Source organism: Synchiropus splendidus, chromosome 1 (assembly GCF_027744825.2).
Source record: "Synchiropus splendidus isolate RoL2022-P1 chromosome 1, RoL_Sspl_1.0, whole genome shotgun sequence".
Lineage (NCBI taxonomy): Eukaryota > Metazoa > Chordata > Actinopteri > Syngnathiformes > Callionymidae > Synchiropus > Synchiropus splendidus.
In genome coordinates, this window is record NC_071334.1 from 61,343,233 (window position 1) to 61,370,372 (window position 27,140).

General features: G+C 40.7%; 1 protein-coding gene across 1 annotated transcript; it reads left to right on the top strand.

Annotated features, from left to right (window-relative positions):
• The first annotated feature begins 956 nt into the window (after nucleotides 1–956).
• arrdc1b (arrestin domain containing 1b) lies at nucleotides 957–27,137 on the top strand. Its single transcript, XM_053877609.1, has 8 exons — nucleotides 957–1,149; nucleotides 15,848–15,958; nucleotides 18,981–19,031; nucleotides 21,856–22,010; nucleotides 22,138–22,320; nucleotides 22,459–22,635; nucleotides 23,271–23,715; nucleotides 24,881–27,137. The coding sequence occupies exons 1-8, from the start codon at nucleotides 1,032–1,034 to the stop codon at nucleotides 24,937–24,939; spliced, it is 1,299 nt and encodes a 432-aa protein (XP_053733584.1). The 5' UTR covers nucleotides 957–1,031; the 3' UTR covers nucleotides 24,940–27,137.
• Nucleotides 27,138–27,140: the final 3 nt, after the last annotated feature.

Below are 27,140 nucleotides of genomic sequence, written 5' to 3' on the forward strand. Positions count from 1 at the left end.
CAGTTCATTGTAATGTGGCTTACACAACTGTTTCAAATGTGGAAATGATCGCAGGGTAAGACACTTTTAGGCATGTGTGTAGGATTGGCAGATATCTTCAGCTTTCACTTTGGTAGTTGAGATAATCCGTAAAATAAATGTGTACATGGTTTTGTCTATAAACCTCAGGAGCACGAGAGATTGACGTTTCCAGGTCTGTTGGTGACAAGAAGCATGGAGGGCAACCCAGTGATGATCTGTGAAGTATGTTATTTCAGCTTGAAGTTGTTTCTCTTTTCTGACAGACGGACTGTAATCCATCAACAAGAGCCATAAAATGTGCAAAGTATCTTAACAATGCGTTCAAGGTTCAATCGCCCCCCCGGACAAACTGAAACAGTGTCAACTTAACCTCCAAGTTTTTGGTCTGTGGGTCAGATATCTGGGGATTTCCACGGTAAAATGGCACTACATAAACACATTCTTGATTCTAGATACACAGACTAAACCTTGTTATTGTTCAACGGGTCATAGTACATATATATATATATATGCTTTTGCTATGATGTTCTCTCATGTACAGACAAATGACTGATTTAGTTCTCAATTCTGAAAAGGTGTCTTCAATGTCTGAAGTGTGCAGACAAAGACTCGACCCCAGCACTTGAAAGGAAGCTTTTGCAACATGAGTCAAAAGGAACAACAATCACATTTCCATGGTTACGCAGGAGAAAACTAGGCTGTCGTGGTGCTTGTCTGTCGCCATGGAAACATCCCACCCACAACTTTTGAACAGATAAGAGGCTGGCGGGCAAGGTCTGGATTCCACTGAACTTACATCGGCACGACTGGCAAGGTCGTTTCTGATGACTTTCTTTTACGACAACCTTCTTCCACTGACTAAAACGTTCAGCGTGAAATGTTGTTTTCATTTCCGCACACGTGCTGGCCCCGCCCACCCGTCCCCCGGGAGATTCTACTTGACGTCACCATTCAGTAGCGTGAGCGCGCAGCATCGCGTCTTCCTCTGAGGACACGCCGAGCAGTCAGTCATGGGGAAGCTTCAAGAATTTGACATCACTTTTGCGAACAACAAAGTGGTCTACAACCCCGGGGAGACGATACACGGAACTGTGAAAATACGGATCAGCAACTCGCTACAGTACAAATGTAAGTGCACGTTCTTCCATACTCACGGTGGTGGTCGCGTTCGTCCCGGATTCTCCTCCGAGTGAACTTTTCATCACACGAGCGACGCGAAGCAACACCCCAAACTAAGGATTTTGAAGCCATGTAACTGTAACAAACATTCACTATCGCTGCTTTGTCTCTAAAGTTGTGCATTCAGTCTTGCTCGTGGCTTAAGAGTCACTCGTCTGAATATTTATTCCCTCTAGTAACGCATTCCGAAATATAACCGCTGTAAATATGACCAGCATTTTGTGCAAAAAGCTTTTTTTCTACATATAATGGCACGGGGAAACACAGGTGAAGACCAGCACCAGCGGTGCACTGGATACAAAGCATCTATTGAAGAGAGATGGTCCCTCTGCATTCCTTTCTGACAATGCTGAGAAGAAATCCAACACTAATGCTGTTTATTTTCCCTGCAAGTGTTTACCTCGACTTTGTCGACAAATTCATCAAGTTGTTTCTTATTGGAGCGTCAATGACTGTTTACAAAGATGTGCACCTATGTATGGCTCAATGGTCCAGGCGGTTTTCCTCATGTAGATTTGGTTCACAAGCGTATTGAAGTTTTCTTTACACCTCAGTTGAAACTACTTCCTGCATGAGATAATAAATCTGAAAGTTGAACGTTACTTGACTGAACAGCCGCTGGAACTTTAGAGTATTTCTGGACCGAAATTGGCCGTATTCTTAAAGAAAGGTGTCGTCGAAGTAACTTCTTTGTCAGTGGTGTGACAGAAGACTGTCCTGTTTCAAGTGTCCAGGGATGTTGTGCAATAGACGATTGGAAAGTCATTCAGGTAATCAAAGTTATTCATTTACATAAATCGTGTTTACTAAAGCAACAGTCATTAAGTAGTAAAAGTTAAAAACAACTTGCCATGTAATTTACCAATCCTTTATTATTTTAAGAAGCATTTCAAGTTACTCACATTTGAAGTTCAACAAACACATTCACATATGAGACAAACCAGCCTGTGAAATGTTCTGCCTTTTCATGTGCATTTTTTTTTACTTCCTGTGGACTCACCTCATGCTTTCACCATATAATATAATGTATCTCAAATGCTGAGATGGCATAATGTGTCCGGAACCATCATCGCTGTCTTCCACAGCTACACCATAATCCCATCAGTCAGTTTGCAGTCTTGCTGATGGAGAAGGAAAAAGTCTATGCTTTGTTCACGCTTGACTGTTTTGGCTTTTTTTTTCCCTTGTTGAGAATGAACATATTGATCAGCTTTACAAGCTTCTCTATTTCATAATGAGTTCCATTGATAATTTCTGCATCTACAACACTCTTAATTTAAACAATGTGTAGATGAACTGCAGGTTAAGCCACACATTTTTTTGTGAAATGAAATTCAAATAAAATGTAGCTATACTATGAATTGCAAGATCACAAAAAAATGTGATTAAAAAATAAATAAATTATGTTACACTATCCCTACAAATGTATTCAGGTCAAGTAGTTTTATGCGTTCAGCAAGTTTGCAGTTGAAAACCATGGTGAGTAGGGATGCAGTCCATCTCCTTTGCAGAGCGAGTGGTGTTCATGATGATCGTGCCACAGTTCTCCCCCATCTTGTCCCGTGTGGTATGACAGTAGCTTGCTATTTGAATATGTTCTGCTCTATGATTCGTGGAATCTCCAGCCCCAACTGTTGAGTTCCTCAACTTGAGGAAGAGGGTTTTCTGTGTCAATATTTAAAATGTTCACCTGCAAGTCGAGCATTGTTTTCTCTTTGTACGACTTATCTGTTCATCAAAGCGTGGCAAGCTGTGTTGGCCTGCCATGGTCTGATTTGCTCCACCATGGTAGCTGGAGCTAGAGCTAGAGCTCACGTCTGGAGGATGCACTTGTCTGACTTGGAACTGATCAGCGATCAACAGTTGCAGGGTTTCCCTCAGGAAGGTACCTCATGTGCTTTTCTCATTTCAACCACTGATGTTAATTTTCCTGGTAATATTAACACAATATATCAGGCACATCTTTTGCTAGCTGACACATAGCTAAAAGGCGATTTGTTTTGAGTAGAGAAGAGTAGAGGGCGCTCACCATTGGATCAAACGGGTCATTAGACTTTTGTTTGATACAGATTTGAAAATAAAATAGCAAACATTTTTGGATTGGCAGCAGATCATTGTTGAACTCATTTGTGATACTTTCAAGAACTTGGCTCAGCTGCAGGAACCAAAGTCTATTGCCGGGTGTTAAAAGGAGGAAGTGATGTATTTAGATATAATGAGAGGTAAAAGGGCGTTTGGTGACGACAAAGCACATTCATTCTTGGTCCTTACTGTAACAGAGTGGAGTCCTGCTCGACTCTGAGTGAGCCTGAGTGAGAGTGAGAGCTAACACAGCTGGTACTTTCCCAACATGGGGCAGTCATAGTCCCAGGATTGGTGGCCCCTATTCTGCAAGAGCTATCAATTCAGCTCATGCATATCAGTAGTTCATACAATGAGATAAGACGGTGACACCCCTGTTCACACCCCTGCTCAGTATTCTTCAACAACTAAATGCTACAGCAAATGTTGCTGTCTTTGCCCGTCACTCTTTTTTTTTAGATGTTAAATGGTAAATGTCCTGTTTGATGTTTTTCTGAAGTCATTGGTAACACATTCACACCAAATTGGTGCGCTGAAAAATTGCTAGCTGAACGTCATATATTTTGAAAACATTTTTTAAAATGCACTATAAATACATACATTATCATTTAACCAATGCTTAGTCCTGTTCAGGGTTCTGGAGGGTGTTGAAGTGCCTATTCCACTGGTCGCCAGGTCGCCACTCCATCGCAGTGCAAACACACCGTGTGAATGTGTTATAGTGTCCGACTGACCTAGTGAGCATGTCTTTGGGCTGTGGGAGGAAACCAAAGCACCTGGAGAAAACCCACACAGTCATAGAGAGAACATGCAAACTCCACACAGAAAGGTCCAGAGCTGGAATCGAACCTGAATCTTCTTGCTGAAAATGCTAACAGTGATAACCAGTGCTCCACTGTGCCATCCTTCACTGTATATGATGTGTATATCATTTTTCTGTGTGAAAACAGGTGAAATTGCAGTCTATTGTTCACAGTAACTTTGTGAAATGTAATCCGAAAGTCCTCCTGGCCAAGTCATGAGAGAGGAGAGTTTCTCATCATTTAGGACTTAAAACCTCAGTGGATTGAAATGCTTGTTTCTGCTTTCTATTAATTTGTGTTCAGTATTTGAACTGTGTTGTGAGACAGGTCGACAGCATATTAACACAGGGATAAAGGTTCTTTAAAATAGTACATATTGCAGGCATAATCTTCAGCCTCACTATATTATTGATGATAAGGACCATTAGACTGAATATTTATTGATTTCCGTCCTTGTAAATGCTCTCATCTGAAAGCCCATGAATGAGTATGTGGATGTGTGCGTGTGAAGAATATACGTAATGTACCGTCGATTTGTCTCAGATACTTCCTGGGTGCATGTTATTGTGCATGCCTTTGTCACAGTAGAAATCCCATCTGTGCCTTTACAATTGGTATTTATAGAAGCTTATTTTAGGATAAAAAGAAGCAACCATGTATTGGCTTTTCTTACAAGCTTGACTGAAATGAATAACTGAGCAGTCAGGATTGTGAGACAGGTAGTAGACATGTGTGCTTTTTTTTAAGGATGGAATGTCCATTTTTTGAAATCTACTATTCATAAATTAGATGCAAGTGTGATTGTTTTCATTTAAAGTATCAACAAATTCATTAATATTGAAAAAAAAAGCCTTTTGTTTTCTGAGATCTGGGATGAGATCTGTGTTAAAATTAGCTCTGTAGTTAAAATGCCCTAAACATTCTACAGACCGACACTTGCCTCGGAACTGTGGAGTGTAATGAATATCAAAAAAAAGTCATGTTTTGCTTTTTTTTTTTTTAAATAATAAATCATCATAAATCATAACTGTTTGAGTAAGAGACAGTTCAGAGTGCTACAACATGTCTCCCAAAGATATAAATCATGACATTTTGTAGGGACCAGCTTCCCTATCATTCCTCACTGCTTGTGGACCACTGGAAAATGTGCTCCTTCAGCACAGCAGCTTGGCCAGTCACAGACATGAAATGATCACATGGCAACAATCATCCACTAAGCACCCCAAGTTTCCTTGGCAGGGCACTTTTCTGTGCTTTTGTGCCCCCCACAAGCCTTTAACTGTGCTCACAGTCTAAAGAGTCCACTGGGACGCTTGACACAGATTGTTTGACAGATGATTGTTGAAGTAGCCTACTTCCTTGATATTGATCCTGGATATTTTGGAAGCCTTCGCAAGCTACACCTCTGTTTTCGTCCTTATGAAATATATTACCAGAAAAGAAAGCCATAAAACATGCTTATAATTAGTCCGTCCAGGAAATCACAATGTTGCGACTGCAACTATTGACGCAATTTCAACCAATCCTTGTCAGGTCTGCGAGGTAAGGGAGGAGAACTACTCACAGAACATCATAATAAAAAATGAATTTATATGTCATGTTGTTATACCCTGGCAGCCTGGGATGATTTTAGCCTAAAAACTGACACAAGTTTTTTACATTCTAATTTGCAAAGGTTGTTATTTCCCGTCATGTTGTTCCAAAACCATAAATGAATGCAAAACAATCTAAAAAAGAGGTCCCCCATGGTCACACATAATGGTATTACAGGCCTTATTTGGCCCCCAGGGCTTTAGTTGGACACCAGTTTCCATTTAATGACCGATTGGCCTTGTTTTCTTTTTCCCCCAATAACTTGGTTATGTCATCTGTGTCACTGTAGCTCTTGACACAGTTCTTGAATCACCCCAGATAGGACCAATGACTGGAGATAAAAGTCAACTCAGGTTTATATTGTCGTTGTAAATCTGACTCAGAGTGGGATAGTCCTTCCCCCATTTGCCTGGGTGTGGCTATTGATTCTTGTCATCGCTCAGTCCGTTTATCAGTCAGCATTAGCCGGAGCTCTTTTTCACCTGCGAAACACTCAGCTGAAGGACTTTGTCATGTTAATAATAACAGTGATTGTTAGCTCCCATAACTGCCACACCCACTCTAAACCCACTTGTTATTTAGGTCGATCATAAGAGGATTGTGTCTCTTTGCCCCTGATAAGCACAGACACGTTCCCCTCCATCATCTAATTCTGTGCCCTATTTCCTCCCAAGCAAAAATAAGTCTCCTGGCAGCAAGTTCAATGATGCTGTCCACCATGATCCCACTTCACATTAACTGTGGAGAGCTGCTGCAGTGTCTCACAGATGATGAAAACACAAGCTTACTTTAACTGAAACACAAGTAAAGATAAAAGTACAGAATGTGACACACCTGTACTTTAATGAGGTAATCTTGTAACATCTAACAAGAGAACGCAAATACAGCAATGACAAACAAAAACATCTTCACTTCTGACCAGCACGCTGCTGCGAGACTTACATCCTCATGGTTTATATTCATTAGATTGTTCACTGACTTCAACATGTTGGGAAACTGAGGAAGTGGATTTGAAAGCATGAAGAAGTTTTGAATAACTGCAGGAAGCCTTTCATCAATGGGGACAAACGCTGAACTTCTCCATCCGTATGTGTGTAAGGCTGTGTGACAGTGTGAAATGATTCAGGAGAACGTTTGTTTTTTTTTTCTTTTTTACTTTAAACTTGCCTTTTTCTGTTCCGCTGAAGGACCGTCACAAGAATGTGTTTTTATCTCAGCCTGTCCTCAGAAATGTTCGACTCACTTCTCCCTGGGGTGCACCTTTATGAAACCCTTCACATTGCAACAGTATAAACCTTGTAGTCTAACCTGACATCTTATATTGAGCCTTAAAGTGTGGATTCACACTCTTCTGCATTCTCTGCGAATCCTGAGACACATGCATGAGAGGAAGTCGGTTGATCACCACATGTGTTATGTCATTTTATGGCCAACTGTGTGGTGTGAAATGTTTGACAAGTTAGCTCACACTTTATCTTTGTTGGCATCAAGTTCAAATCACAACAAACCACCTTGGAAAATAGGAATGTCATATCATATCATATCAGTTTTGGTCTATTTCACGTGGTTGGTGGGAAACAGTGATGATAAGTCAAATTTGTTCTGTTAAGTGCTCACAACTACTGTAATCTTTTAGTGGAAATGAGGTAAAAATGAGGAGTGAAAATACATTTTTAAGTACTTCCGTGAAACTAGTTTATATTAATCTGGTTATATACTGTATAAAACTCTCATGATGACATATGTGGACATAATCTTCATTAATGTTTTCCAACCATAATTGGTTAGACCTTTTTGTTGGCCACTTCAGTCAGTGGATGTCATTATTCTAAAGATATTGACATGTGACCCGCGATCAATTCAGGTGCATCTTCTCTCTGTTTGGTCTTACATCTATCCCTGCCTTTTTGGCGGTGGTTCAAACAGTTGAGTTCAGATTCAGAGAGCACCATGTGCCACAGCACGCTGCAGCTGACACTCCCCCCTCGAAGATTAAAACCAACCGACGTGACATTCTGTGGATGGCTTGATCTGATAAGTATGTTTGTGATGAAGAACAAAAGATAAAAATCATCACTTCTAATGCTCATAGATCTTTCCTGTGGCATGTGAATAAGATTATTTTGTCTGTATAACTGGAATGATGCATGGCTTTGCATCTGTTCATGGGTACTTGGGACAGTTGAATCTAATGTAGCTACAGTCGTGCTTCCTCTGTGTAACGGAATGAACGCAGTTTCCTGTTTCTACTTCACAACTTGGCAAGTTAACTTTCTCTTTCTTTCTGCCTAGTAGTTCTTCTGGTCTGAACTCCGGTGATAGTTGAAGAAAGTGCTGAATTATAAGTAGCACTGTATTGTTTTGGACTACAAGTTGCTCTGGAGAATAAGTTGCACGAGTCAATATATGCATCGTGAAGAGCAATAAAAACAACAACATACAAGTCAAACTGGAATATTTTGATATATATAATATCTTGGGTTTCACAATCTGTTACGTGGAGCGGTGACACCACAAATGATGATGTGGAATGGAATGTAGCCAAGAGGTGTGCCAAGTGGGAAACAAGGAAGCAAAGAGGGGATTTTTGTTGCACCGATGACAGTAAAAATACTAGCTTTTAAACAAAACAAAGATCACTTATTTGCTACCAGTTTCACTTGGTCTGTCACCCCAGTTGCCCGGGATGTACCCCCTTCAATTTGGCGAGCCATGGTAGTGTTCTTGTCATTTTGCTATTTTGATGTTTCTCCCATGATTTGCCATTTCAAACACCAAAAAAAACCCACCATAATTCTGTCCACTTCTGTGATTTGTGTTGACACATGGTCATGTGTGATCATGGCAGATTTCTGCATCCAGACGGACAATCTGTGGAGGCCTGGCATCAAGATTATCAGGGCGCATCTCGGACGTGACCTATTATGTACTCCTTGGTCATGTCAGTCGGTGTGAAATAACATTTTACACGGCATAACATTTTTTAGTTTGTGAAACTATAAGTAACATTCGACTTACAACCTGCTCGACTTACGTCCACCCGTATTTACGACCACAGCCAGCAGATACGTAGCACCCCGTAGCAGCCCGGCATCATGTACAACAGTTAGGGCAGCACACTATCCCAGCATCTCACTCTCACACAGCCATCTACCACTACAGTAGTACCTATAACCCTCGCGTCGACTATTTTGAATCGCATTCGACTGACGTCCAATCTGACTTACGACCGGTTGTAAGTCGGATGTTACTTATATATACAAGTCGCACCTGAGCAAAAGTCACAGAACCAGTGAAACCGATAGTCAAATGTAATTCCATCTTTTCTGTTCAAAAGTGGTCAGTTTGCGTTTTCATTTGACCCAGTTCACTAAAATCAGTAAAGAGTGTTTTGGTGCACTTTAACAGTCATGTCAAGACTGATAATATACTAAGTACCATATTGATTGAAAGTCACCTTTTATTGCAAGAGTGCTGTTCATCCGAGTGTTGTTGTACACCTTTGTTATGTTCATGTTCTTTGCAAAATCTGTGCTTTCACCTAAATTGTTTTTTTCTCTCTTTCACATACAGACTGGTTTGATTGCACTGAGCAGAAACTTGCAAACTACTCTCAAAAATACATGTAGAGTAAAGTGATAAGTGATCCCAACTTTAAATCTGGGAACCTGTGCATAGGTCCAAAAGCAAGATTCTTTGTTCATTCATGTAGGCACAGGCGACAGTGGTGGATTTGCTTTTCTGCCTTATTTTGAAATGACTCACTGGTTGCTCCTACTGTTGTCTGTCTCCAGTTTTACTTTTTATGTAGGCTGGATTTTCTCTTACAGCTAAGGTGCATTTTCAAACAGAGTGGACCTTGGAAGAGAATATGGGCAGCCAAGAACAAGATAAAATGTAATTTTGGATTAAAAGGCAGGATGTGCGAATCTGGAAAGTGGCCTGATCTTTCTCATGCAAACTGGAACAGTTCATTCGGTGGCAGGATCTTCATGTATGATTTTGTTTTACATCATTGGCTGCCATTGTTATTGTCTTCTAAGGGGAAAAAAATGTATAATTTATAGGCGTTTAAAAGCAGGTAGCCGTTGTTGGAAAAGGCGCCACTGGAATGGCTTCTCTTACAAGTGGTTGCTAATGAATCATGAGATCCGGTGGCAGTGGCTGCCCTGTCCTTCAAAGAGGCATTAGCAGAGGGACAGGGGAGGTAGAAAAGAGTGAGAGGACTAATTGTTGGCCGCACTTAAAGTTTTAATGAGGGTTGTTAGTGGAGTATCAGATTTCTCTTCTGTCTTGTTGTACAAGTGAAGGCTGTGACCTCAGTGGAAGGCAGCCAAAAATCATATCAATCCTACTCCATGCTCCTGAAGGTTATTGTTCTTTGTGTCATTGTTTTCATAATTTTGGTTTCACAAGGCAATTCGTATTTGCATTGTCAATGGGGCCATATATCTCCAGCAGCAAAATGAAGCATCTCCTCAACATATTCTGAAAAATTGAAGGACAATTTTTTTTTTTTTTAAATCACATCACAGTTCAATAACAGCACAGTAATCTCAGTTATACTTTACCCCAAATTTAATTTCAAGCCCCTGCTTTCTTCTTTGTTGTCTATTTTTAGGCAAGTATAGATATTTACAAATAAATACGCGGCTGATGATGCAAAACAGTTGTGCGATTGTGAAATCTGTGATTACACAAACATACACTTGAACATGATTGTTGTCGCCGTGTTATTTGTGGAAAAACCTCAAAAGAAATGAATGACTTCAGACGTTGGAATTCTAGTCGCACATTCTGGCTGGACATATGAAAAGATGGACCGCGTGAGGACGGCTTGGATTGCAGACAGATTTCCTTCTCATGATTAAAATCTAATGTTTTTACTGTCACCAATTCGGTAAATGACAACATGTTCTCTTTTCTCCATACTTACTGCTTCTTGATTGGCTGCATTCCATTCTGTTTTTTTTTTTTGTTTGTTTTATTTTGTTTTATGGCGGACAGTGGGATGCGCCTTCAAAAAATCCTGGTGGAAACCCTGATGGTAGCTTTTTTTTACGGCAGAATCATTGCGCTGCTCTGTAACATTTATTTGCAATATATGTTTGTGTGTATTTTAATATAAATCATGACTTAACGTCACTAATAAAATACTAAATTAATCATCAGTATGTTGGAGAATGTTTAGAATGACAAAGGTTAGCTTAGAAAATATGATTTATTGTTGATGAATTCACCAACGTACCAGAGTTAAAATAGATGTTACAGTGGTTTCTGTCTCCCATTATAATGTAACTGTCACTTCTGCAGCTCATCACAATGGATTGTAGCTCCTTTGTATCGACTGGTTTAGAGAAGTGTAGGGTTTCCCCACTCTTCTTTGTTCTGCTTCGCTGTTATATCCAATTGAAAACACTGTAGCTTTATTGTCCCTCAGTCTTCTCGCTGAAACTGGAGTCTCTGTGAGAGAAACTTGTCATCATTCGCCTCCCCAGCAGTCACAAAGTTGTGATCTTTGTCTCATTCATGACTCAGCCTCGTGTGATGGAAGGTCATCACTGTTGTTTTTTGTCTATGTTCTTGTAGTTTACCCACGTGTAGCTGTCACCACTGACATGTGAAGAAGTTGAGATTGAAAAGTTGATGAAAGCAAACTAAGAACTACACCCTGAAGGAATAAATTCCTTCACTTGGTCAGGGTGTGTTCTGGATGCCGTTTTCTCAGAAGACGTTATTCCAACAACAGATCACTAAATCCACATGAGTAGTCTTCAGAGATTTAAGGTGATTGTTTTTTTACGCTGGGATCAGCTAGCAGTGCTACTCACTTTAATGAATATAAACTATATTCCTCCTGTCAACGCTTGAGCTTTGAAGGTTTTCATCATCTCAAAGAACTCATGATGCGGGCCTTTTCCAACTGCCTGGTTCAAGGTGAGATAAGTATTTGCGCGAAGAATCACAAGGGCTTGGGCTTCTGTAACAAATAGCTGTGTTTACATGGTTCAACCTTATGACATTGTTGCATGTGTAGCATTGCAGGTCATTGCATATAACTGTAGTAGGCGTGTTATAATATATGGCAGCGAGCGAGCGAGAGCCCGAGCATTTGTGCTAACACACGTCTATACCAAAAAGCTATAGCTATACTTAGAAGATATTGCTACCTTGGTTACAACAAGAGCGAGTTTAGTTCGCCTCCCAGTCGTCATCCCTGGGGAGGCGATTTTGAACAAGTCAAAATGATCAGCCAGTCGCTGCTAAGACAGTGATGTGCCCATACTTTTGACATTTTCTGACTTAACATAATTCTTCTGCGTTCATGCTGACCTTCGCCATCCTTATTCAGCTGACATCGGTGTGTTGAGTGACGTTAAAAACAGTGTGTGAATAATAATTAAAAATAAAAATAACAGATTAAGCGAGGCTGAAAAATGTTTATTTTACTCAAATTTTTCGAGTAATGGTTTCAGTCCTAGTGTTACTAGATTTGTAGATTTGTTCCTGCTTATTGCAATATATCAGTCATAACTTTAAAAGCTGAACTGGCTCTAAATGCATGAAACAAGAGGAGGGATGTGTGTGTAATATCGTGTGGAACGTATAAAATGCTGACTTGGCTGATGTAGCGCAGCTTGTAATAAGGCCGGGTGATGAATTGGCTTTATCAATGATAATTTGAATGTGCAATAATGAAATGTTTTTCCCGCATGAGGGGCTAGTCTTGGCTCTGTGAGTGCAACTGGTTTGGCTTTTACTGTGTTTAAAGATGAATGAACCACTACAGAGTTGCATTTGTTGCAGCTAAAAAATGTGTATGTTTTTGATGGTATTGTCTTCTGTTTGTCAGTAATGGGTCAGGATTCTCGCACATCTTCCAGCGTGTTTGAGCAAGTCAATAAACCAGCAAGAGAAACCGATGAATGAGAGTCTGACACTAATCCTCAACAGCCAGACGTTACAGTGTAGATTGCATCTTCTGGTCTCCCTTGGTTCGGCCCACACGCTCTTGTTCTTAAAATGTTGGTAATGAATAGTGGCACCCAGGCCGCCTCCGCCTACAGACACTCTCAGTGAACCACTGAAAAGATTTGGACAAACTCCAATGTGTTTGCAACAAATCCAGCGGCTGCTGAGTCAGAGACCGTGGCTTCTGATATTTCGTTTCCCCCAGGCAGCTGTAGACTCATTTGCCTCCAGTTTCATGAGCGACGCGTTCAGACCTGATGGAAATAATCCCAAAAGTAGAATCTAATCTAGTGAACCTTGTTCACGTGCCAAGCTGATGATTCAAACAAGATTTTCATTGATGAAATGTTTAGCTAGGTCATTCTTCAAGCCAGATTGAAAATGGGATCCATTTTAAACATGGACAGAGATGCTAAAGTCTGGAGATAAAGATGACCCTCAATGCTCAAGGCTCATCGGTGACTGTTCTTGTGCTGTAACATACAAAACAAGCTGAACAACACCAGAGGTCCTCAATCCATCAGTGAGACAAACACACATGCTTAAACATCCCGAGTCTGGCTGTATGTTCTGCCCTTGTCTGTGACCACTTGAGGTAGCAGTAAAAGTCAGCCATCAGCTTTTCCTGCTCCTGCAGCCATGAAGAAACCATCCGATTATTTTGTGCTGACCAACTTATCAGGAGGGCGCGTTCCACACCAGAGAGCACCATAAACTATAGGTCATCTTGGTTGTATTTTGTCCCGCTGCTGTCGCTGGTGCTGTGTGCAGCAATATTGGCATGTGACATGTAGAGATAACGTGTAGGTCCACGAATGGGGGCAGCAGATTGCAGCTTTAATTAATGGTCATATAAATGGACATTAGTCTGCTGCGAGCCTGAAGGACAAAACTCTGTTTTTAACTATGCCTTGCCTCATCCCCCACACTGTGCCAACCTGGATGAGAAGCCATCTGCCACCACTAGTGTGTGTGTGTGTGTGCGGGTGTTCTGCAGACACAGGGATGCTACATGCCAGAACAGGATTTAGATATGAAGGCTGGAGACATTAAGAGTCAAGTGGGCATTCGATGTAATTCTTCATTTTCACTGCTGCCTCGTGCCGATTAAGAAACAATTCTGCTTGTATTTAAATATGAGCATTTCACAGCACTGGTTAGTGCTGATAGACACTTATCATTGTTGTGATAAAGATCCTAATATGGCTACTGCAACAATCTCACTTTTCCCTCTCGTCTTGCATGTACAGCTATGGTAGTGGCCAACGTCTGAATTGAATTATTTTTATAAACCCTTTATTGGTCCTACCTTGAAATCAGTTGGTCAGTGAAATAGGATGAAGGATAATATATTGCTAAATTTCAAGGATATTAGTAGTATATGTTTGACTTATGTACGTAACTACATGTGTCCAGGCAGAGGTTTTTGGCAACAGCTTGTAAGTCAGGCAGTAAAATACGAGTGTCAAGCAGGAACCTGTTCCGTCTCTTTTTTTCTGGGTTCATTTTGTGTTATTACATAGATTTGTTTGTGCATAGATTTGTTTGCAGTTTGCACAGTGTCTGACACAAGCACTCATCTTATGGCTTAAGAACAAGCATGTGAAAAAAATATTTTGGTCAACAGAACATTGTCATGCATTACGGCTCTGCATAACCGGTTTAGGTAAATTGTTTTGTACGCTACTCAAATTTCGTATCTTTTCCGGTGTCGTCACCAGAAAAGCAGCAAGCCACAAGCACACTTCTGAATCTGCATCTTCATGTGTGTATTCCACCTCAAACATCAACGGCGAGTAGACGGCGATGGTTAGTTGCAACAGATGGGTTCTGCCGTGTTTGTTTTATTTTAATTTTTTTACTAATAATTGGAAAAAAAAAAATCTACAGCTAGTTATCAGTAGTCGATGGAATGCCTGGGTAACACCCTCTCAAGAAAGTGTCCCACTATCGACAGTAGTATACGAGATACATGTATTGATTGTTTGCAAGTCTGTCTGTTACTTTTGATGGGGATGGGTTGCCCTCAAAACTTCACCTCTAGTTATTGTCACTGCTGATGGAGTTGAGCCACCGTCCCTTATGCAAAATACTAGATGCAAATCACTGAGGCAATCTGCGATATAGTACCTGCGATGTCAGACTTTTCTCTTTCTGCTTTTCACTGAAGTGTGTTGCAGACCGACACACTTTCAGGGGCCAAACCATGATACACTATTAGTGCGTACAAGCCAGTGAACGAATAAATGACTCTCTCACTCTGTCCTCTTCAATTAATTGAAGCCCCTTTTGCACCCAGAACTGGAGCTCTTTGACCCATTCTGCTGCGTGTTTTTTGCTTTTTGTTTTTTGCGTGGTTTGCTCAGACTTTGTTATGCACTGCCTTGCTCATCAGCCAGCTAATAGTGGGTCCAGAAATAGGACACCAGTCATTATAGCGAAGGAGGCAGCTGTCATTCACAAAACCACAGGAAGTGTTGTGGCATGGGTGACTTTGCAAGGACTGCTGTCTTTTGGAACAGATGTGATGCTGAAGGTGACGTCATACTTTCATATTCATTATACCTGATTATGAAAGTGTATTCAGAATCTTACACATTTTCAGTGTTCAGTTTGACTGTGGAGCATTCAGCTATCAAGAGGAGTCAAAGCAACTGTTATAACAACAGTTGTGTCTGTGTATAACTGTGAATTCAATCGAAGCTCAGGTGTTAACGGAGCTATGATCGGTTTGAACTACTTTAATTGATTTTCAAGACTTTGGTACTTGCTTTCCGGGCCATTAATGGACCAGTGTACGTACAGGAAATCATTCATCCTGGTGTCCCTGGTGCCCATCCTCTCAGTTTCTACTCCCTCTCTGAACTGTCATTACACTTGCGGCCCCCTAGTGGTGGGGCTTCCTCTCAACATTCGCGTGACAGAGGCTCGATAACCTGCGCACCTACTGCATTGAAGCGTCCCTTTTACACCAATAATAATAAAATGAAACTCCAGAAAAAGCTTACCTGTTTTAGTTTGAATTTTTGAATGTCTTTCAGTTTGAAAGTCCATGATGGTTTCTGCTCTTCTGCAAGTCACTTTGAATAAAACCTGCGGCCAAATTACCTGCAATGTGTTTCCTGTTGTGCTAACCCGATCCCATTATAATGGAGTGAAGTTACTGTTTAGACACTAACTCTGTCTCTGTCTTTCAGCTATCAAGGTGAGCTGCCAGGGGTCATGCGGGGTCAGCAGCAAGATAAACGATTTGTCCTGGACTGTGGAGGAGCAGTATGTCAACAGAACACTGTCTGTTGCTGATAGAGGTAATGAACAGAAACACCTTTTAGCTTATAGTTAACCTGATTTAAAAGCAGTCTGTGAATCATCACTCTGTTTAACACCTCACGGCTAAATGTTTTACTTCTGGCAAGATGTTTGCTCCCTCAAAAACCTGCGGCCATGCACTTGTTACTGCACAATCTCAGGTTAAGACAGAAGCAAAGTAATGTCGGAAACATTTTGGATTCTTCTGTTTGGAACATGAGCCTCCATTATTTTTCAACAACAGATACCATCCTCAGCCCGGAGGTAAAATCTGCCATGCATGCATGAAATTTGTTTTGAATGCAAATGGCCTTGTTGAGGCAGTAATCGACAGTCAAGCGTGTAGTCCACTTGGTTCAAACACGACCCAGCAGTTTAATGTGTAACTTCTGCCTCATTGTTTCACACCGTGTTCCCAGTCAGGACTTTGTGTTGGAAAACAATCTAGCTTGTGTTCATACACTTGATGCATGGTTTCCTACAATATATAAAGTATTTGTACACAGACACACCCCATGTGAAGTGTCGGCTTCACATGGGCAACAAAAGAACAAAAGTTAATACTTCCGTCATTTTTACTCTTTTATTTCCCCCTCCCTACTTCATGTCTATCAGCAGTAGATGTGGGATTCATGTTGGTGCTTGTACACATGTAAATGTCTGAAGATAAAATATTGGGTGTGAACAAATTTGCTCCTCCAAATGAGTCCACACAAAACTTTTTCACAGATGTGGTTTTATGTAGGGGTGGGAATTGGTGAGAGAGAAAAGATTCAAATTTACCAGTGGCTTCATAGTAAATGATTAGCCATTCATCCCATTTTAATATTTGATGCCAGGATGACCATAATTGAGTTGAATCTGTTAAATAAATTATAATAATAAATATCAGGGGGGAGGTGCTTCAGGCATGAGCCAACTCTTTGCTGCATACATTTTTGTGCTCCTATTCTGAGGTTTTTGCAGCTTCAATTTTTCAAACTTTGATTTTAGTCGCCTTCATCATGAAGGTTTTGCTTTTGACATCATAGCGTATAATCTGAGGACATTGGAATTGGTGGCTACGTATTATTCTTTGAGAAAGAAAGTTTATGTGCGATTAATCAGCGTTATTTGCCTCCGTGAATTATTTTTGTCTGTGAGTTGTTAAAGTTAATTGGTTAAAGTTCCTGCCCTGCTTTTAAGATGTGTTTATTTGTGTCTCATCTATTGTCTTTCTTACACCTTACTCTGCTATTTAATCGATAAGGTCGATAAATCAGATGAGAATATATTTCAAAGTTCATTCATTTTGGAAAGGCACAGTTTAGCCCACAAACCAAACCGGAAGTCTTTATTTTTCTTTTTGTTGTTGTTGTTGCCATTGACCGTTGAGGATTCGGACAATGGTGCACTAATATTAAACTTATTCTCTCTCACACTGATGTGCACTCTGTGGACATGAATTATTCATGACTTCCTCCCTGTGGCCTCTTTATCTTTTCTCTATTTTTCCATTTCTTACAGGCTTTAAAAAATGGGCTGCATGCCCCTTTGGGCTGCAGACTGTTGGAAGAGGAGGGCAGGGAGGGAGACAGATTACCTCACACACACACACGCACACACACACAAAGACCACACTCACTGATAATGTGGTATGCTGCAGATGCTTGACAGTTAAAGGAGCGAGGAGCACTGATGTCAGCCTCCTTTATTCATTCTCGCTCCATTGGGCAGTGACAATCCCTCTCTCTCACCACCACAGTGTATTAGGTATATTAGACATGTTTTCTTATTTTTTTGTGAGTGGTCATCTTCTGACCGTCCTCCTTTTTCAAATGGTTGGGTTTTGAATTTTTTTTTTAATTTTTTTATGTGCTCTAGTTTCTGTTTGTCTTAGCTCATTCAACAAATTGATGCTGTTGTGTTTGTTGTTGTTTATGTATGTATTGTGTACTTGTCCTAGTTATTCTTTTTTTTTGCAACAACATTGTGGCATATGTGTGTGCAACATTATAGCACCAAGCTGAAAATAGGTTGTTAAGAGGAACACAACTCTGTGTCTATCTTGTGTGCAGTCTGACAGTCACTCGATGAAGCAGAAGTTTGTCAAGGACGTTTTGATGATGAAAATCACACTAATGCAACACTGTCATAGACTGGTCTGAAGCTTCATCTTAAAGTAAAGGTGGTCCGGCATGTCTTGCAGTGCTGCCACAAATTTAAAATTCCATCTAACACCACGTTTCTCTGATTTCCTGGCCAAAACCTAACACAATGAAGTCAACTGTGACATTCCACCGTTCATTCACAATCACCGAGCCATGGACCCTCAGCCAATGACACCCTGAATGTCAACTGATGTGATTAAAATCACTTTTCCTGGAAGGAAACTAGAGAAGTAGCACAAATGCCAAGTGTCGATCGAGGGAGAGTGAAATGTATCGGTTTAGATCTGAACAGTGTTGGACACTGTTGGAACTCCATACCTTTCCCTCTTCACTGGCTTGACAAATTGCACAGCCTTGACTCAATGGTCGTGGTTGAAACACACCATTCTCGTTCGAAAGGCATTTTCTCACGTTATTTCTTGGACATGCAAAGAGCCCTTGTCCGTCCTGACCACATAGACTATAACTATCTAATATGTGGTACAGTACAGTAGTCAGGTGCACTTACAACAGCTGGGTGGGCTTGGTTCCACTTGTAGTGTTGGTGCTGGTAGCTGTTGCTGTTTTTAAATTTCACTCATTCTTTTACGGTATGTGAAGGTGTGAACAATGAAAAATGATTTATCTGAGCGGAATGATGCATTTGTTTCGGGTTGACCTCGCTGTGAATGATTAACCAAGTGAGAAAAGCTTTAGCTCTGTGTGTCTCTCTCCACATCAGCGCGAGTCACTGGTATTAAAGTTTCATCCACCAAAGAGTGTCTGTGAATCATTCTCTGAGAAGAATATCTGACTAACCATATATAAACACCTTTGCATTTTTCCCATGAATGGCTATCCACTTCAACCTGATTTATGTGTGTGTTTTCAGGAACTCTGGCAGCTGGAGAGCACACTTTCCAGTTCCAGTTTGCACTTCCAGGTGAGTGAAAAAGGAGACGAGTCAACCTTCATTCCAGTCCTCTTGACTTTTGATTGTTTCTGACTTTATCAGTGGAGCTAGTGACGTCAGCGTAAGGAGTCTGTCCTCCTTTTCATGACCTACAACGTCACTCTTTGTATAACAGATGTCAAACTGTCCTCCCCTGACACAAAGCAGGTTGGAAACATTCAACATTGTTCTTTTTCATGTGGTGCTTTTTTATTATAATTATATTATTAGGGGTGGGTTTCCATTTAAAAGAAAAAAGAACAAAAAAAGGAAATGAAAATGTTGAACTGAGAAACTACTTCAGGATGGCAACAAATCAGGGCATGTATCAAGACATGCCATCACAAGTGTTATGGAACGACAAAACTACATGCGCCACCCGTCGGGATACTGCTGGGTATCCATTATCTTTTATATCTATCTTTTAAATCGATTTACAGTGCATAATGTTGATGAACTGTGGAACCACTGTTTAATATTTTTTGTTATTACCCATGTGTTTTGTTTTCTATTTTGTTATTATGGAAATAGTACAACAGTTTATCAGGTACGTTTCAGGAAAATATTTGCAATTTCAGGAAAAAAAAAAAAAAAACTGGCTGTGGTCAAACCATCAAATTTTCCCTCCGGTGTAGCGTTCCAAGTGGGTATTGAGGGATGTGAGGAGCATTGTGCCCAAGGGGTTTTTAAATGGATATTTCTCACATTTTACCATTTACACCAGAAGGAGCTCCATCCTATATTTTACCTGATCCCAACCTCTGTCTATCTTTATCATGAGACGCTGCCTATGGCGTCAGGCAGAACATCTGCTTCAGTTGAGAACCTGATGCCTCAACATGCAACGTGGAAGGCTGCCTTCAGCGCCGGCATGGGACTCAAAAATCCTCTTCCTACCGTCAATATATTACAGCGTGTATCGATCGTACATATATATATATATATATATATATATATATGTACGATCGATATATATATATATATATATATATATGTGTGTGTGTGTGTATATGTATATGTGTATATATATACATATGTATATATATATATATATATGTATATATGTATGTATATATGTATATATATATTTGTATATATTTGTAACTGCATTAGCCAAGGAAAGTGTGTCTTGTTTTGGGTTTTAACATTGTACCAAGCGGTGCGGTATTAGTTACTGAAATGTTGCCAGTGAATGAGCGATAAAATGAATCTGTTAATTATTTTTGTCTGTAATCAAGTAATATATCGCAGTATGGAAATCAACCTTTCCACAGACAGCAGTTATGACACTTGTTAGCTCAGCAATCCTTGCCACAAGTTGTCATTTGAGTGGAACTGGAGCTGAATGTCAGATGCAAGACTCTTCAGTCCAGTGTAGTTCGCTGTTCAACAGATGGTTTTAATGGTGAGAATTAGTGGTTATCTGACCCTGCAATTGACTTGAGTTATGTCAGTTATGTCACCTTCATCACAGATATTGGCTGCGCTATTCTGCATTACACGTTTTCAGTGTGGGAAAACCTTTTTTTTTCAAGCATGTTTAAACAAGTGATCATGGGAGTGACACACCCTAATTCAATATGATATGAACATGACCTTCCCCTTGTTAATATGTCGAATGAATACAAAATAATCAAAAGGCTTCCAAGCCGAACTGCATCTCTTTAACCTGACAACAGTCACTTCCCTTAATGCTTGATATTAAAGAAATAGAAAAAGGAGGAGTATGTTGATGGGAGTATCGGATGTCAGGTTACTTGGCACCTCAGAGGGCGCACACTGCTGTGTATCTTAGCAGCCCTGTCAAGAGCTGAGTGCCGGGTTATTTTTAGAGCCCTGTCCTGTTGTGCACTCGCTGGTTAATTTGTCTTCATGCCCCCGTGCTTTGCCACTCCCCTCCTGTCTCCTCTCAACACTCGACATTTTAATAACCCACTTCAGATGAGCGTCTCGTCAGATCATCGAGTGTTTGCTGCTGCCCCCTGCTGTCACCACAGTGGCACTGCACCTCTGACCTTTACATCGGAAACTATTTATTCAGGTCGCGCTCTGCGTTGCAATGTTTGTTGTTATTTACTATTTTAGTAAGAATGTCTCGGCATTGTTTTTGAAAAGTGATATTTACTCATGTATAGTAGTTTTTGTTTGCGTCAAGCGGATGGAATTTTATATAGTAGTGGGCCTTCTTTTTGTTCTGAAACTGTAGTTCTTTTTTTTTTCTGTCCTCGTTGGTGCGCTATCTATTTAGGAAATGAAGAACTTGCCATTTAATTGAAGCACACATCAAATCCATTACTTGGGTTTTTTTCCTGGTGATTTTTTCATTCATTTTTTTTTAATGTATTTTATTTGTTATTTATTAATTTCATTTTTTTCACCTGTAGATGTTTTCTTCTCTGTTCCCTTTTTTATTTTTTAAAGAAATTGTTTATTTTTCTCCAACTTAATTTTTGCCTCAATAATACTTGATATATATTAAATATTTTTGTCCATTAACACATTGGGTTTTTATGTTGCATAAAATTTAGTCAAAGGATTTTACCTTCACAAACTTGGTACTTTCACCCTGAAATAAACCAATGCAAAGGATAACAGAGTCGGTATTTGAACAACCATACAATCATTGTTGTAGCTTTTCTGTTGAGACAGAAGTAAAGAATGCACAAGCAAAACCACAAGAAGGCTTTTACATCTACTTGCATGCTACTAATGTTCATAAGTGTGATTTTTCTCTTCTATCTTTGCGTCTGTTTCTCATCCGAAATAATCTTTTGCACTCATGTTAGTATTCATTCTGCTTCTGATGTTTCCCTAGTTGAGATTCCAACATCATTTGAGGGACCGTTTGGGAAGGTGTTTTACAAAATAAAGGCAGCCATTGATACGCCTCGCTTCTCAAAGGACTACAAGGCTCACAGAATCTTCTACATGCTCAACATGCTCAACCTGAATGAGCTTCCCAACATCGAAGTGAGCAGCCAAACTTTTGCAACACAATTATTTGTATTATTATTCATATTATTTTTAAGTCATGACGTGCACGATGGGATTCAGTTGTGTTTAATCATCTTCCGCATTGCGTCTGCTGTCTTTGCAGCAGCCGAGCTGCGCTGTCACTACAAAGAAGTTCAGCTACCTCTTGGTGAAGACGGGCACCTTGTTGCTGAAATCCCAAAGTGACCTCCGGGGTTACATCCCCGGTCAGGTGATCAAGTTGGCCACAGAGATTCACAACAAATCGGGGAAGGACACAGGATGTGTGTTGGCCAGTCTCATTCAGGTAACTGCACCACTGTTGTTATTAAGTTGCTGACTCACACATCAGACTCATTTTAACCATCAGTCACAGTGGGTGATGTAGTTTGAGGTCACCATCCTGTTGCTTCATGTCTTTTTTTTTATCATTATTTTCACCCAGAAAGTGACATACAAGACCAAGAGGCCTGTTTATGACCTGAGGACCATCGCTGAGGTGGAGGGAGCCGGAGTGAAGGCGGGAAAACATGCCGAGTGGAGGGAGCAGATCATCGTCCCGCCTCTTCCTCAATCGGTACTCGACTGCTGCCGACTCATAGATATCGAGTATTTCATTCAGGTGAGTGTTTGTGGGTTTTGAACATGTGTCAAACACAGCTTGTAAATTGTGGCACAAGAACAAAGTGAGGTGAACACGTAACACAGCAAAAACGGTGAGGCACACTGTATCTGATGAGTTTGAAGACGTGTCACTCTCCTCCTGGGTAGATTCGCGACTCTATCGAATGAAACAAAGTCACAATTTATCAAACTAAAACAATATTTTCTGGTTTGTATTTCTCTCTCACTGTCTCTGTGTTTCTTTTATAAATAAATGATCCATCGCTCTGTCAGCTCACATCCACGCCAACAAAAATATACCTCTTTCTGTACTACTACTACTACTAACTAAAAAAAAGTGTCTGTTTTTGGAAGATGTGAAACTTAGATGGATATGTTTGTCTGTTAAGTCATTGGCCTTTTAAAAAAAAATATTACTTTCAACAGCTGTTCAAGGAGCAACTTGTTTATGCACTTCACAGAGAAGTCCATTAACAGATTTGTTCTGAGATATTGAATATGAGGTTGGAAGTTAAAGCATTTTTTAACAATCCAAATTATGGAAGAAATAATCAATTCTGTATATAATTGTTTGATGCCTTAGTTTACATACACTTCATCTCCACTGTCTGCTGCTGTAACCATGTGTTCCAGGTGTCACTGAAATCTCCAGAGGCCATCGTCACTCTGCCCATCTACATCGGGAACATCGCGTTTAACATGAGTCCCTCCAGTCTGCCCTCCATGCCCTCGGGTCTGGACCAGTCCGGCGTCATCCCCAGCGCCCCCCCTGCAGAAGAGGACCTTGATGAGCTTGATGGTTTATGTGCGGGGGGCGTGGCCAGTGAGGAGATCCCAACCAAGAGCCACTCCCAGCAGGATGCCACCGGTCAGCCGGTCACCATGCCATCCAGCGGCTTCCATTATCCATTGAGTGGACCTCTGCCGCCGGGCTTCATGCCCGAACCAACTGCCCCCTTGTTCTGCTTGTCTACGGGGGCCACCATTCCATTCTTCATGGAGGGGAACCCCACCCCCGTGCCAACGTCCTGTTCGCTCATCCTGCCTCCAGAGTATAGCAGCTGGGACTATCCTCATGGTTAGTGATGTTTTTTAATGAAGCTAAAAGCCAGTTAACTGCATGATATGTGTTTGGTTCTGCTGCTCCAGTTAGTTGTACACTGTTGGAATTGTCATGATGCCGGATGAATGAACCCAAATGCAGTTAGTGTTAGTCGACAGACACGGAACAAATGATTAAATTACAAGATTTAATCGATGGACTGTACAAAATAAATAGACAGACAAATAAGTAAAGGCAAACCAAAACGCGGACCGGGATCAACATACACTGGTGAAGAATCTAGAAAACAAGAGAGGCGGATTAGAATCACAGCCTACTAACTGGGAGAACAGAAAACACACCCGGAGTTAAGAGGTGGCGATCAACAGAAAGCGCTCTGTGGTGGTGGATACACACACGCAGATGAGGAATAAACTTGACGGAGATATAACTAAAAAGTGAGACTTAAATAACAGCTCACACATGGACTGAATGGAAACTGGGAGAGAAACAAAATTGGAGGGAGGAAGAACGAGGAACAAAAGTTTCGGCTGAATAGGAATCCGAGCGCGGAAGGAAATTTAGAAAAGGCCAGGGACAAGAGCGAGATCACGGAGGTCTAGAGAGAGATTTACCTGAGTGGAACTAGAAGCTATATATCCATGGAAGGATGATGAGGCGATGAGCGCCAGCTGCGTTTGCCTGTGAAGTTGGAGGGGACACAGGAAACGGAAACAATCAAGAGTAACACAATAAAAGCCCAGGAAGGGACGTGGAAGGAATACAACAATAAAAACAGAAAGGAATGAAGTGCGGACATGACAGGAATATTGTGATCCACGAAATCATCGTCTGTTTATTCTTATTATGTTTGACATTGAGCTCAGAAGGTCAAGTCTTGACTTGCCATGATTTGAACAACACAAAATGTTGTTCTATTGGAAAAATAAAATCTGGTTTGCATTTTAAAAATGTCAATGACACCTCTTTTGCTGCATCTGTCATTAAACTGTGGCCCTGTGTTATCACACACACATTAGAACTGAGTTTGCCCAGTGACTGGCACTGTTTTCGCTGTAGTTTTTATTGAATTCACAGAATTGGAACAGCATGGCAGAGATAAAGGGTTATGACTTGCTTGCTTGATGTGCCAGCTGAGAGAAGGCAGGGAAGTAACTAACTGACCCTTTGTGTCTTTCAGAGCCGCCACCTTCCTATGAGGAAAGCTGCCCTGAGTCAAGTCTAAACAGTGGACAATAGGGAAGCGGCAAGTGACGAGGCGTTCCCGCTACGCCCCAATGTCCGTCAGCGCACGCCTCATAACTTCTTCACAACAGACACTCCATGGGTTTAAGACAGTTTGTGTTGTGTTCTCCCTCGCAAGCTTGTCATCTGTCAGCTGGAGTGGCTCATGTCTCCGAGGATTACAAGTTGGTAACTGTAAAACCCCAGTTGTCGACTTCACAGTGCCTCCAGAGAAAACCTGGGAACATCGTCACAGCTTCCGTTTCTTCTGTTGTTTTAGGATGGTGGCAGAAGAATTTCTGCCTGTGAAAGGGATGCTGATACACCAAACTTTTATGTGTGTCTATGCGTGCGTGTGTGTGTGTGTGTGTGTGTGTTCTCCTTCCGGAAAGGAGTGACCCACTTTCCAACCTGATTTAATTCAGTCACACTTCAATCAACTTTAATGACGTTATTATAGTCTAATTTTCTTAAATTGCTATCATCTGCTCAAGGTGTCGACTTGGAAGACTTGAACTGCTCTGGTCATAATTTGCATTACAGTGTGTGTGTGCGTTACTGTTCTGATACAGTGACTTGTCATTTCAGAAATATGAGGACAAAGGGTGTGGTGGATGTCTGTGCCCTTACTTTTGTAATGGATGAAAAAATGATAGTATTTTCCAGGAATGTTGAAGTATACTAAAGATGGGTTTAAGTCTAAATTAAGGGTGTGTAAAAATGTTTAGAAATAATAGCCATACAGTTGCTAAAAGTCACCCCTATGTGATGATTGAATTGATTAATCGATTCATTGTAAAAAGAGGCCTCTGCCTATGGTGACAGTGCGCCATGAATGTCTGCCTTGTGTATATGAAATGAAAAGATCTTCGTTGATGTGTCACAACTCTGTTGTGCAGAAGAGAAGTATGGATTGTGTGAAGGCTATAACCACTGCCCCGCCTGTCGGAGCTCTGTGGTGCTGTCATGTTTTGCCAAGTTTACCAACTTAACGTTTGGTTTTTAAAGCAATCCCATCAAATCTCACGAGTCAACTACAAAGCAGTCCATTGGAAATGTTTGCTCTTTAAAGTACTCCACACGACTGTTTCATATTAATAGTAGTTTGAATGACGAGAAAGCGGTGCCTCGAACTGCTGGTGGTCGTTGTAGGAACTGAAACCTGGAATTTCAACTCCTGTAAATCTGATGGTCGTTGATACATTTATAACATATTACCAATGAATTATTATAATACAGATGTTGAATGTTTTTGTTTTATATCTACATATATTCTATGTTGCCTTAATTGCCTCTTGTTACATAAAACTCTTAGATGGTGGTATTGTGCACAGTATGTGCTTTTTAAAAATGAGTGTCTATCCAGGAATGTGTGAAGCAAATGTTGGATCCTTGAAGGTCGATTTTCACTCAAACTAGTTAGAATTTACCTGAACCATTTAGCATCTTTCATCCGTAATATTTTAATTCTGTGAATAGCTTTACATGGTAATTTATGTTGTCATATCATCCGAATTACAAGCACATGATCGAGAACAAACCTCCGTTCCGCTGTTGTTCCATGGTTTGTTTTGCATTGTTGTCTTGTGAAGTCTCCTGAATGATGCCGCGGAATATCTCTCTGAATGTCCGGCTGGACCTGTGTCCCTGCACCTCAGCCGATCATGTAATGTTGGAAGTCTCTCTTCACTCGGATTCACTTATTGTGCAAAGTGCACTTGATAGACACAAATGTAGCAGAAATATATTCCTCCAAAGCAGTTTTGATTCCCGGATGTCAATCCATGCTGCCTTCAGTTACACCTTCACTGAGAGGTGGTAACACTTTATGATGCCCCAGTGTTGTGTCCTTGGACCCACACTTCCACGGTCGACTCCTGACACCAGTGGCATGGTCTGGTTTCGTATTTTTATACTCTCCTCCCATATAACCTGTGTTAAACTACTGGTTGCACCTTAAAGTGTACAGTTATGTACAAAAATAAAGTTATCCTACATGTAACCTGGATTTTTTGTTTATATGCTGCAGAACAGTCGCTTAGCCTCATATGAGTTGTGACCTCTATAGACCTCTATAGTGTTCCCTCTATAGAATATATAGAATGTATATATTAGGGGTGGGATACAATTAAAAAAAAAAATCTAATTAATTAGAGAATTTGTGATTAATTAATCTCAATTCATCGCACTTTATGAATTTGGCATATTAGTGAAAC

What these genes read in the sequence shown, in the direction of transcription:
- arrdc1b (XM_053877609.1), top strand. Translation starts at nt 1,032, where the DNA reads ATGGGGAAGCTTCAAGAATTTGACATCACTTTTGCGAACAACAAAGTG. An exon ending in GTTCCAGTTTGCACTTCCAG is followed by an intron (nt 19,032 to 21,855) that starts GTGAGTGAAAAA and finishes ATGTTTCCCTAG; the next exon opens with TTGAGATTCCAACATCATTT. An exon ending in ATATCGAGTATTTCATTCAG is followed by an intron (nt 22,636 to 23,270) that starts GTGAGTGTTTGT and finishes CATGTGTTCCAG; the next exon opens with GTGTCACTGAAATCTCCAGA.